The sequence below is a fragment of the Protomyctophum bolini genome, assembly GCF_963924005.1.
Source record: "Protomyctophum bolini genome assembly, chromosome: 14".
Classification (NCBI taxonomy): domain Eukaryota; kingdom Metazoa; phylum Chordata; class Actinopteri; order Myctophiformes; family Myctophidae; genus Protomyctophum; species Protomyctophum bolini.
The window spans coordinates 16,147,149-16,160,671 of NC_137875.1; the positions used below are offsets into that span (position 1 = coordinate 16,147,149).

At 43.8% G+C, this 13,523-nt stretch overlaps 1 protein-coding gene across 1 annotated transcript; it reads left to right on the top strand.

The window, feature by feature from the left end:
- Positions 1-468: 468 nt before the first annotated feature.
- On the top strand, positions 469-10,855 carry LOC308328769 (L-threonine ammonia-lyase; the record flags this gene model as incomplete). The annotated part of the gene is made up of 11 exons (XM_080782879.1): positions 469-527; positions 3,237-3,648; positions 4,246-4,362; positions 6,256-6,497; positions 7,182-7,347; positions 7,817-7,916; positions 8,522-8,597; positions 9,240-9,365; positions 9,952-10,119; positions 10,360-10,417; positions 10,757-10,855. The coding sequence occupies 11 exons, from the start codon at positions 469-471 to the stop codon at positions 10,853-10,855; spliced, it is 1,623 nt and encodes a 540-aa protein (XP_080639005.1).
- Positions 10,856-13,523: the final 2,668 nt, after the last annotated feature.

Consider the following 13,523-nt stretch of genomic DNA (forward strand, 5'->3'; position numbering starts at 1 on the left):
GAGTGAGCCAAGATCTTTGTCCCCAGATAAGCCTTAACTCTGCATCTTACAGTACTGTAAGTCTCCTTAGTGCTACGTCACAGAAGGGGTGTGTGTAAATACAAGTCTGGAGGAGCCCAGGAATAGAGACCTGGGAGGGGCCATGCATGCATGCAGTGAAGACTGCATGGCCACTGGGCCACCAGGCATGCGTCTGAAGGTAATCCCTCCTTAAATAAGCCCTGGGTGAATGAAAGGAGGGGAGGGACCCATGCAGGGCAGAGAATGTTAGAGCGTGGGAGCATGACCAGTCGGTGTCCTCTCCCTCGGACACGGCGCATCGGTTGAAGGAGTAGAGGGATTTAGAGAAAGAGACAAGAGGGAAAACACTTGGATTGTATAGCCTGGGATAGAGAAGGGGGGCTGTCCAGGATGAACTTTGCTGCTCAATTATACAATTATGCAAGCTACCTGGTCGAGCTACCGGAGATGGATTTCCCCAGCGTGGCAAATAATGACTACGAGGAGAATGACCCCTTCTGGCAAAGGTGGGAGGTGCTGACCTTGTAGACCCTATAGATCCCTTGAGGTCACGGTCCCAAACCTATAGCTGCCCTTCATCGTGGCCTTCCCTTTAGACAAACCGTCCAGCAGCCCACTGCACCGCTCCCTGCTGCAGCCAGATAATAAAAGGCCTCCCGTCGGAAGAGCTGACCTCAGTAGCCATGTTTTGCTTCCTAGTTTTCCCCCTGACCCTCTCATCACCTCTCCATTCCTCTGCTCTGCCTCATGCACTTGCTACAGCGGTTCACCCCCTGTTACCTCCCGACCTATAGGTGATGCACCTCCCCCAAATGGACATGAAATATATGAAGTTGAACACATATTGTTTATGCAACATATGTACGTATATCATGTGACATTAGAAATTGTCCGTCTGCATATTTGTTGCATAAGCTATATATATATATATATATATATATATATATTTTTTTTTTATATATATATATATATATATATATAAAATATTTTATATTTGTTATATATTATAGTATATATACCGGTATTCAGAACGGGTAAGGTCTAGTATTTAAAATACAAAGCACCACCATAGCCTTTTCATGTGACGCACCCCATAGAAGGCGCTTGCAGCTCGCGCACCACAGTTTGGGAAACCCTGCATACAAGCTATAGCCTTGAAAAAAATACTTGTCCTTTAATTGATTAATTCAATAATAATTAATTTCCCAATCAATCAATCAATTCCCCAATGTCTTCCTTTTCCACATCCTGCTCATCTACTGTAAATCACACAATCATGGAAATCAATATCCATGGTGAACAAAAACCTTTTTCACTTTAAGCTTCGCAACCCCATAACTCAAATATAGACTGTGGTGGGGACAGACAGACAGACAGACAGGCAGGCAGGCAGGCAGGCAGGCAGGCAGGCAGGCAGGCAGGCAGACTGACTGACTGACTGACTGACTGACTGACTACAAACACAGTGCCAGGGAATACCTGGATGAGATTCTAATTATTGCTTGGACAAGGGACTCCACCTGGTGGCCTGTGGATGCCAACTGTGGATGCTGCTATACTAGCTAATAGCACCTATAGAAGTCCACAATGTGTGACAACATGAATTATGTCAATGGAATCTTAGAATGAAATCTAATTTTGCATTATAATTTATAATTAAACACAAATGATGAATTACTTACTGTAAGTCAACTTGAATTTGTGCAACTATAGGGCTTAATGCTATTGGAAAATGAGTATCAGAAGGACATTATGATTTTAGTATATTTTCATGTGACTGACACTAACTATGTTCTGGTGCTTCGAGGAACTAAAAACAAAGCTTGTGGAAATGCCAATAATTAGCATACAGTTGATATTAAGTAGAGTAGATAAGTAGATAAACCACACAACCTTACTCGAAGCAAACATTCAGAATCTCAGTCAGTGGATTAACGATCGGGTTAATGTCTAATCCCGTTGCTTGTTTATACTGTAGCAATGGGTGGATGGAGACATAGATAATTGTAGTTTGAAAGATTATGCAATCAAAGTCTGTCCTTTACCCGAAGGACAATGCTGGATGAATGATGGAAAAATGAAGTTAGCTTCCACTTTACAACTTAGATTGATGCTGGTATAGTGCCGACTAGATAAGTCATTATCAATCTACAGAGCTATTATCAATCATTGCCATAGGCCCTAAACTTTCACTTTAATTGCAGTGTGTCCTCTACACATTGTAGGTGTCGAAGTGTTCAATAAATCACACTGAGTCAAGTGTGTGATCAGTCAATCTGGGAGGAAGTTAGAATGACATGAAAGGTCCATTAGTTTTGTCTGTGCGTGCATGCGTATATGCCAGGGGTTCCCAAACGGTGGTGTGTGCACCCCTTGTGGTGCGCGAACGCCCTCTATATAGGGGTGCATTACATGAAAAGGGTAATTAAGCAATATTACACTTGAGGGTGTGGTTTAACGTGATTATTGCCACGACAGTGTAGCGGTCAGGAACGAGACGTAGTCGAGTTCCGCAAGCATCACTGAAGCTCAGAGTGACTCAGACTCTTCAACAAAGATGACAAAAAAAAACTTTGTTCTGTACATACAATTGTATAGTACAAAACACTGAAGTCCTTAAACCAGAAACCTATAACGCTAACCCTAAGTTAAGTGGGGAACATAGAACCTGGAGAACATAGGGATGACCCCGTGCTCAGCTATTAGAGCCAATTAATAGGTCATGGTACAGAGTATCAGCATAATAGTGAATGATCTGTGTGAATCATCCAGTCCTGCAGTTCAAAGTCATTGCCTCAGCAAGGTCATATAGTATAGGGGTTTATCTCTCTGTTGTCTATTTTGGTTCCCAATCACGTGTAATATACAGAAGATAAATTGTGATGTGATCCAAGAGACATTAATAGGCTATGCTGCAAAATCCTGAGTGGTAATTAAATATTGATGCCTGTACTGTCAGAATCAAATTAACAGTCAGGATTTTTGCTGCCTGTGTATGTGACATCCATAATCTAAAATATTGTCTATAGCCATTTCGTCTCCCAGTTAATTTAAGTTACACTTTTTTATTTTAAAGCTGCCATCATTTGTTTTAATTTTGGACCGTCAAGAGGTAGAGGTCACTCTTTTCACATAATTATGATTATGCAGCCAATGAACTCGTAATTTTATTCTTATCCAAAATTCTTTCTCTCTCTCTCTCTCTCATTCCAAAGAGAGGAACTGCGCCTGGGCCCCTGTTTCAGCGGAGACTTCGTCTGCAACGGCACCGCTGGCCGCAGACATACCCTCATCGAGCCAGAGCGTCTGAAGGACTTCGTCGAGGAGGAACTCATCGATGGCGACAGCAACAACAAGGTTAAGGCCTGGAGGACTCAGGTGGAGGAGTCGGTGGCGGCCCCTGAGATCAAGCTCATGGACCCCCCCAAGAAGACCAGCAGTGCCAGCATGTCCAGCGCCTCCGTTGACAAGCCTCCACCCGAACCCGAGTGCCACCTCCCTCCACCCGAGTGCCACCTCCCTCCACCCGAGTACCACCTCCCTCCACCCGAGTACCACCTCCGATTTGAGGACATTAGTGCCGCTGCCTTCAAAATCCAGTCGGGGATCCAGAAAACCCCCTGCACGGTATATATATGCCAGCATTGTATTTGTTAATTTATACACGACGAGTAGCCATTAAAATGCATCATCTCTAAGAGTCTGTGGTGGGTGGGGAACTAGAAAAGTGCGCTCCTCGAGTCCTCTGAATGCAGGGTTGCCTTCCGAGGGTGTCACTTTTAGGGCCTATTCATACAGGTGAAAAGGTGACCACCTTTTTGGTGGTCACCTCATCACTGAAAACTGGAGTATGAATAGATCCCTGGAATCCCGGCTCTTCCTGTCCACATGTCGAAGTGTCCTTGGGCAAAACACTGAACCCTACATTGCCTCCAATGAGTCGGTCGGTGTGAGCATTGTCACCATTGGTGTGTGAATGTGGGAAGTGAGGACGCTGGTGTCGACTGTTCGCCGCTACACCTGTATGAATGAACCATTGTAAAGCGCTTTGAGCCCTTGGAAAAGCGCAGACACATGTACAGTACAGTACCACAGGTTGAGAATCACTGATCTATAGCCAATCTTCACAGCTAGATGCTCAGTATAAATTGCTTATTTCCGGCGCTTAGTTAGTGGCATGCTTTGTATTGACAGCACTGCATGGTACCTGCTTTGTGTCTCCAGTACTCCAGACTTTCCAAACAATATGGTATGGAGATCTACCTGAAGAAGGAACACCTCCAGTACACTGGCTCAGTGAAGGAGAGAGGAGTGCTGTACCTGCTTACCTCACTCACACAGGTAAATAGGCCTGCAGAGATAGAGAGAGAGAGAGAGAGAGAGAGACATGGACGATATTGGTTCATTATGGCGATACGATACGATTCAATGATTTTAAATCAATACAGTAACTATTTAGAAAGAAAGAAAATGTGTGTGAAACATGTGGATAGTGCAGGTTTTTTAACATTACATTATATTTGAACACATAATAGATAAACCCGTACCTTGACATGAACACAGAGAATATATCGATAAACAAAGTGTAGCGATATTGAATGGAAAAGTAATTAAACCCCTCTTTTCTTTTTTTCTTCTTTAAACATTTCGATTCCGATTACTTGCATTGCAAAACGATACGATACAAAGGCAATTTTGCTGTTTGTTTACATTTCGATATAGTCGATATACAGTACGATTATCTAAATTAAAATCGATTTGTCGATGCAGTTACTATATCGTTGCACCCCTAGGCTAGCTGCTTACCGCACTCACACAGCTAAATATAGGCCTGCAGAAAGAGAGAGAGAGAGAGAGAGAGAGTAAAAAGCGACTGGATAACCAGTGTTGTTTTTGGCAGAGAATTTCCATTTTAGTTTTAGTCCTAGTCTCTCATTTTTCATCTTAGTTTTAGTCGCTGCTGGATACATGTTTCTCCTTCTGGACATACTGTAGTGTACGTCATAAAGATATGATGAAACGCACACAACACAGCATTTTCCAAAATAAATAAATATACAGTTACACGGTTGTACAAAAATAGTCCTTATTATGGCTTTAGCATGGCTACACACATAATGTGTGTAGCCATGCTAAAGCCATGCTAAAATTATGTGGCTTCTCGCCAGGGACAGAAGAGACAGCCAATCTTCTTAACGGAGGGAAAAAAAGAGCAGTAAATCTGAATAAATATTGTCTTTCTTGCCAATATAATCTGTCCCAGTGTTTGTTTTCATACGTCAGTATTTGTATTCTGTGGCAGGCAGTTCAAAGCATATAAGGATATGTTCACATTCTAATCTACTTGGAAATGCTACAAACAACCTATATATGCATTAAACATGTTCTCTGTTTCAACAACAACAAAAGATATGCCCTGAAATCTATTTTAATTTGAGCGTAGAAATGAGGTTCCCTTTGCAATTTATGTTACTGGTCATTTTATGCAAAAGACAACATCATAATGTGAAGTTGATTCTAAAATATTATTTTCCCCTTAATTTATTCCTGCAAGCAATGCGTGAGCCTGTTTCTTATGTGTGAGCGTGTATTTATATGCAGGGCTGCACTAGGCGTTACCAAACCCCAGGATAAAACTGGATTTAATTTGTGCTGTAATTGTAAAGGAGTTCTGTCTTGGCCCCCCGTCCTGGTTTCAGGGCCTGCAGAGTGAGTTCTGTCTTGGCCCCCCGTCCTGGTTTCAGGGCCTGCAGAGTGAGTGGCACCGCCTGATGTCGGCTGTGTTTGTATTCCTCCCACCCGGTCTCTTAGGTCTGCCTCCTCCATCAATCTGAAAGTCCTTCCAGCCTGTCAGTCCACCATACAGTCTCTCTGTGTCTGTACGTCTGTAATCCACTTTACTCGAGAACCGTTCGCCCCGCCGACTTCAAATTCGTCAGTCCACCATGGGGGTCAAGAGCTTTCAGCCGCTCTGCCCCTCACCTCTGGAACTACCTAGTACCGTACCAACCCCCCTGATATTAGAAACATGGACTCAATCACCATATTCCAAACCCACCTCAAAATCCACCAGTTTATATATCCAGCCAGCATATGGCTGACCTCTGCCTCTTCTGTTGCAAGCTGTACTTTAATTTTTGGCGTTGCTTTGCAGTGTTTTCTGAAAGGGGCCTTATGAAACAAATGTATTATTATCATTACTCCACCTCATCTCCACCCATATGGTCTCTTCAGGAGCAGCAGAAGAAGGGGGTGGTCGTGGCCACAGACTGTAACTTCTCGATGGCCGTGGCCCATCACGCCATCGAGCTGAGGATGCCTGTCTTTGTCATCATGCCGTCCTGCAGCTCCTCGCCTCGCCTCAGGACCTACAGGGACTACGGTGCCTTGGTCATCTCCTACGGCAGCGCTGCCTGGGACTCGCAGAATCACGCGCGCAACCTGGCAAAGGAGAATGGCTACCTCTACCTGCAAGAGTGAGTCTGGATGACAAGCACATAGCAGCAGGTTGCATAAACTGGGTGATTGTGGGTGTAGACAGAGGTGTCTGGAAGAGAGTTAACAACTTAAGCCCTATTTTATACACACACAATGTCACCTATACAGTATATGATAACATTCCCAAATAGGGATGCCACATTGAAAGTGGTTAATTAAGCAATATTACATGAGAGGGGGTGGTTTAACGTGATAAATGCACGCCTGCGATGCTGCAGGAGCTCCGAAAGGCAGTGCAGAAGTGCATTAATGACGTTAAACCACCCCCTCTCTGTGTACTATTGCAATTATACAACATATATAATAACAGTTACGGTTAAAACTAAGATATTCGCAAAAGAAATATGACAGATGTAGCCACTACGACCACAAATCTCCCAAGGAACTCGCTAGCCTAGCAACCCAGTCTGCTGCACTCTGGGAGAACAGAGCATCTGATTTCTTTGTTTTGACTATACTGTAGGTGTTCCATCATGCTCGTTTGAAGCACGGCCGTTTTAACCAATCAGATTGCTTCCTCAAAATTACCTGTTGTATAAGTCATCCAACAGATTCTAACCTACGGTGTAACAAGTTACGTGTATACGCGCCGGTTACCTGCTGCGATCCAGTTTTAATTGAATTGTTGAAGCTTTTTCCCCCTCTTGTTGTCTTACTTCCAGAGACGACAGTGCTGTGTACCTAGCAGGGCTGGGCACAGTTGGCATGGAGATCTACGAGCAAGTGCCCAATATAGATGCAGTGGTGGTGCCTGCGGGAGGGCAGTACGGCCTCCTGGCTGGCACAGCTGCAGCCATCAAACACCTCAGCTCTCGCATTATGGTCATAGTAAGTTCTGAATACTGTAGCCATGGACAGAGCGCTATGACTATAGCTGTATACAGTGTACAGTCATACATACGTACAGTCATGCGCGCGCGCGCACACACACACACACACACACACACACACACACACACACACACACACACACACACACACACACACACACACACACACACACACACACACACACACACACACACACACACACACACACACACACACACACACACACACACACACACACACACACAACTCTGAGTGTACAAATGGAACCAAATTCTATTTGTACACTCTCAGAGTTACAGACCCATAAGGGTCCATTTGGTTCCAAACTATTATTTAGCTGGGGACCCCCCTGGAACTCCCTTAAGGACCCCTGGGGGTCCCCGGACACCACTTTGGGAACCACTTGTCTAGGAGACTATCAATTTAATAAAATGTGATTTTTATTTGTTTTGTTTTTGTTACACAGGGAGTTGAACCAGATGGATTCCCTCTTCTGCTACAGTCCCTAAAGACTGACCACCCAATCAAAGACTTATACAGCACCCATAACAAGAAACTATATGGAGGTCATTATATTTATATATGTATATATACTTACACAGCACCCATAACAAGAAACTATATGGAGGTCATTATATTTATATATATAGACTTACACAGCACCCATAACAAGAAACAATATGGAGGTCATTATATTTATATATATATAGACTTACACAGCACCCATAACAAGAAACTATATGGAGGTCATTATATTTATATATATATAGACTTACGCAGCACCCATAACAAGAAACTATATGGAGGTCATTATATTTCAAAGTTAATTTTACTATCTAACAAAAGAAACCTTGGCTAAACTGTGGTTTCAATGAACAGTAACACAGATTAACCTTCTGAGAAATAATATCAGAACCTATTAAAAATGTACACAACGGCAGTTGGTGTTACGTATATATATATAAGTAATAGTAATTTCTTATGGGGAAAGGTCAAATAAAGTTTGTATTGTATAAGTTTGTACAGACCAAGGAAACGGCATGATCTTAACATAAGTTCCCAAAAGTAACCCCCCCCCTAGAAATTAATTCCTGAACTGCGATAGTGATATGCATAGAATTTCTCTGAACATTACCACATTCTAATTACATCTCTCCTCTGTTTCTGTCAGACCTTGTGGAACATTCTCTGGGTAATTTCACCTTTCAGCTGGCAAAGAAACAAGTAGACAAGGTCGTCTCTGTCAGGTACTGGGTTTTTTGTATTACAGAATATTTCGCACTTCTAAAGAGTTACTTTCCCACACGCCTATACTACTTTCTTTCTTATGAATCATCTTATGAGCTCGATTTACAGAGCAGTAAAGTTATATCTATATAAAGTCTCTCTGTGTGTGTACGTCTGTAATCCACGTAACTCGAGGACCGTTCGCGCCCACCGACTTCAAATTCGCCACACACGTTCCACACCCCCACAGGGAGTGCAGTGCCAGCCTTGAGTCGGTATCCAGAACAGCCACAAAAGGCCTCTGCCCAGGCTCTGGACCCAAATTGGCCAATTGGTCACACATGATCACCCTCAGATCTCCATATATGGAGCTGGCCTGTTCTGACATCACAATGCTGTTCTGACATCTGCATAGACTCAGACACAGACATAATAAGTGGGTGGGGCATGCATTTCAAACTTGCATCGTTCCAAGTGCCCAACGGTCACCATTCTAGTATTGAGTAATTAAATGTGTGTTTCCGAGACAAAACGCACACATATCTCCACTCCATTTACAAATCCATAGTTTTGTAAAGCACTCTGCGTGATTACAAATTCTTCGTTTGACCTGCTGGCGTAACCTCAGAACATTCCTTCATGTTATTCTCTTTCTCTCTCAGTGAGGAGGCCTCCCTGATAGCCATGCTGCGCTTCCAGGAGTTTGAGCGCTCCACCGTGGACACAGACGGAGCAATGGGGCTGGCAGCCATCTTGGCTGGTCAACTACCCGAGCTGAAGGGCAAAAAGTGGGTCAGACTGGTTCTATTACAAGCAGTTCTGTTTGCCTTTATTTAGCTTCTAAGGTTAGGTCACCCCCTCAAGGCGGCACAATGCCTTCTAAGGTTAGGTCACCCCCTCAAGGCGGCACAATGCCTTCTAAGGTTAGGTCGCCCCCTGCTGGGGAAGAGAGACGAATACATTAATACATTAAGTGTCGCCTACTGGACAAAGGTGGTACATCGTGGATCTGTTCAACACCACGGACAGGACAGTGCTTTAGTTTCAGAGAAAAAAGCCTGCAAAGGCGCGGCCTTAAAACAGAAGCTAGCGTGTTTGAGTGAAAACAAACGGTGCGGGGGCGGGCCCTATAGTAACGGTGCATAGCAACCGGAGCGGTTAAAAAAAAAAAACACAGTGAGGCGATGTTCTAGCGATATTAAACGCCTTAAGACAAGCCTGCTCGCCACGCGTAACCACTAACCAGCGCATGCATGGTGCAAAATGAATTACTCAGGACGAGTGTCAATGTGTTAAGGTGACAATCTTGTCGCCTACAGATGAAGAAAAGCTTCCATCTCACCTTGTGTGTTTTTTCTCTCCTTTCCGTAACAGAGTAGCAGTAGTGGTAAGCAGTGCCAACATGGAACCGGAGCTGCTGAGACAGTGCATAGAGAGGGCCTTGGTTCTGGACAACCGGGTCACTAAGTTCTCTGTGGAGCTGGAAGACAGTCCCGGGGACATGGCCAGGCTGCTGGACGTCCTGTCCAGAGAGGACGTCAGGTGGGTTTCACAACGAGACATTTTTCATGTCAAGGACCCCCAAAATGACACTCATTAGCCCCGCGGACCCCCATTAGAAAAGATATGCCAGGGACCCCCCATAAGAGAAGGTTTTTTTTTTTACAGCTCTTGCAGTGATTTTCAACTATTTTCATGTCAAGGACCCCCCAGTTTGATACAGGCTACGGACTCCCATCTAACTCTCTCTCTGCCGGTCTGTCTTTCACTCTCTCCTCTCAGATTGTTGGATGTTTGCCACCGGAGGCACAGTGACATGTCAGAGCTCTTTAAGACCCAGGTAGGTACCAAGCCCCCAGTAAGGCTATCCAACGTTGAAGCTGCCACTACCTACTGGCGAAATGTGGAATTGCAGCACTTTCATGGAGCTGGACGGACGTTCATGACGTCACGTGGGCTAGGCTAGGATAAACTTCCGCTCGCTCGAGCCATTGAGTTATATATCATTATACTTCCGGCAGTCTTCCGGGTGTTTCAAAACGCCACTGAGCAACTTCCACTGAAATGAATAGCGGGGGGGGGGGGGGGGGGGGGGGGGGATATATTACGATATAACAAGCATGCATTTGCCTCCCACAGTGTTAACTGGATCTCTGTGTGTGTGTGTGTGTGTTAACAGGTGGAGTGTGTGGTAGAAACCCGAGATAAGGCACAGAGCCTGCAGCTCCGCAAGTCACTGGATGAGCGCTATCCTTGTATTCACTGGCTGGACCGGTGAAAAAACTAGGGGTGCACGATTATGAAATTATGACCGATATCCGATCTCCAATTATTTGCGGGGTCATATCTGCCGATGTCGATTCTGACCGATTCCGATATTATACAGAGGACCACAATGGAAACAAGCCTATGCCCTAGGAGCTTAGCCCAAAGCCTGTACATTCTGTACATACGACGTCTGGAGACGCCATAGGCTCGAACCGAGCGGTACACACATCTGTAGACGTCGTAGCGCATCCTCAATGATACCGGGCGAGAGAGGAATATTCTGATTTTTTTCCTTTTTTTAATTTGTCAGTTCGCCTTTCAGCTACCGTATGCCCCGCTCTGCAGTCATATTAGTTTCCCGTTGATTTAGCTGTTAGCGCGACAGAAAGAATGACTCGTCTCTCCTACCATTCCGATACGGCATTTTTATGGCTAGGCCCATTTCCGATTATGCTACCGATTAATCGTGCATCCCTAGAAAAAACTATAAAAACAGACAGAAGAACTACATTTTCAACACACACACACACACACACACACACACACACACACACACACACTGAAACAAGACAAATTGACAAAATGATGACATACTGTATGGTGTCATGGCTGGTATCATACAGTATCTGATACCTGTTGTATTGTAAAATACAGAAACGTGTTGGTGGTTGTGAATTTAAATAAACACAGAAAAGCCTTGAGATAAGTAAGATAATTATCACTTCTACGAGACTACTACGGCTACTACTACAGTAAAAAAGAAGCTTGTGTATTTTGAAAACAAATTGGTTACGCTGCAATATTTTGAATTTGTGTATAGTGCTTAAAGATTGGCATTAATACCAGAGCACTTGTCTTGATTAGCTACTGTCCTGTGGATCTACCAGTAGATCACAAAGGCTGTGCGGGTCACATGACATGACCCTAAAAAATATGTAATTAAAAAAGGAAAATCTGCCACTTGAATTAAGGTGACTTGATTGATTGACATCATATAGAGCCTAGTATCAGGCTCAGCACAAACCCACAATGCAATACTTTGTTTTCAAGAGTGTTGCGCACAAATGTCAGTAGCATTACAAAAGTTATACAAAACAAAACAGTACCAATTCCAATCCCCCCCCCCCCCCCCCTCTATTTCCCATTCCAAGTGTGTTTGTATGTGTATGTAACGCCAGCACGCTATTCCTATATCTTGTTGAGCTGGTCATTTTGAAAGTAGCTCTGAGGTCAAAATAGTGCGGGCACCCCTGCTGCACTGCTCCACTGACAACACTATACAGTTCCCCAAGTGAGGTATATTTTTTTTCAATACAGATTTGTTTTGATCTGTTGTACATACATTCTGTATTTATTTGTTTTTTCTGTATTTATCAGCAATGGTAGTAATGCCTTCTGAAAATAAAATTCATGTAATCTCATGACTTCTGAGGACTTTATGCTGGTGGTATAGGACAAGTAAAATACCATAATCATTTTTGTTCTTCTCCATTGATATGCTATAAAATTATCATAATATGCTGTTATCTCTAACACATTGGATAGTTGGCCAAAGACATAAAGATCTATTCCTGAACCTTCCTGTATCCCCATGTGGGGTGATCGAGGCTGAAGATGAAAGTTATCTAATTCCCTCTTTGATGAATGGCAGGAGACAGCTCCTGTGGACACCAGGGCATGATTAAGACAGTGTAGGCTAATACTGGCTTTAAGTTCATTAGCAGAGGACATTGTGACCCTATAGGCCTACTATGCTGCTACTGTCATGGCCTTATCTGGACAACTTCACACCAGATCAATCCATTTCTGTATCCTTTACTATATGTATCAACCTTTGGTGCCATGTTTTCAAAAGGTCTCAAGAAGAAGACAGATTTTAGCCCAACCAAAATCAAAGTTTAGGCCTAGGGTTTTGCTGAAAAGCATACCATGCACAATGTGCCTTGATGTGTCCAAAACTAACTTACACCATTCACTCAGTTCAGTCACTGTAATAATATATATATATGCAATATCATATGAGATCTCTCTATTTTATGTCCATATATGGCAATCCCAGATGTAATCATTTTATGGGGACCGGGGGTTCTGGACAACTGTATATCCTATGCTCATATATGTATGGAATATGGACATATTGGTCAGATCAGTGGCTATGGACAACCTGGTCTTCATATATGCCTAAATATGGGCGTATGGGGTTTGTTTATGGTTATGTCTCTGAGTCATGGTGAGGTGACATGCCTATAGAGCGTCTCTGAGTCATGGTGAGGTGACATGCCTATAGAGCGTCTCTGAGTCATGGTGAGGTGACATGCCTATAGAGCGTCTCTGAGTCATGGTGAGTCATGGTGAGGTGACATGCCTATAGAGCGTCTCTGAGTCATGGTGAGTCATGGTGAGGTGACATGCCTATAGAGCGTCTCTGAGTCATGGTGAGGTGACATGCCTATAGAGCGTCTCTGAGTCATGGTGAGTCATGGTGAGGTGACATGCCTATAGAGCGTCGCAGTCCCCTTTCATGGCGACGACAGGCCCAGGAAATAATTCTCCATTCGTTTTCCCCATAGACACTTCTAAAGGTGTCCTTTTGAAGGACCTTTTGAGGCTCGTACGAAGCCAACTGGAGTTGTGACAAATCATGACAACAAACAAAATATTTTGGGCCGAACCAATAA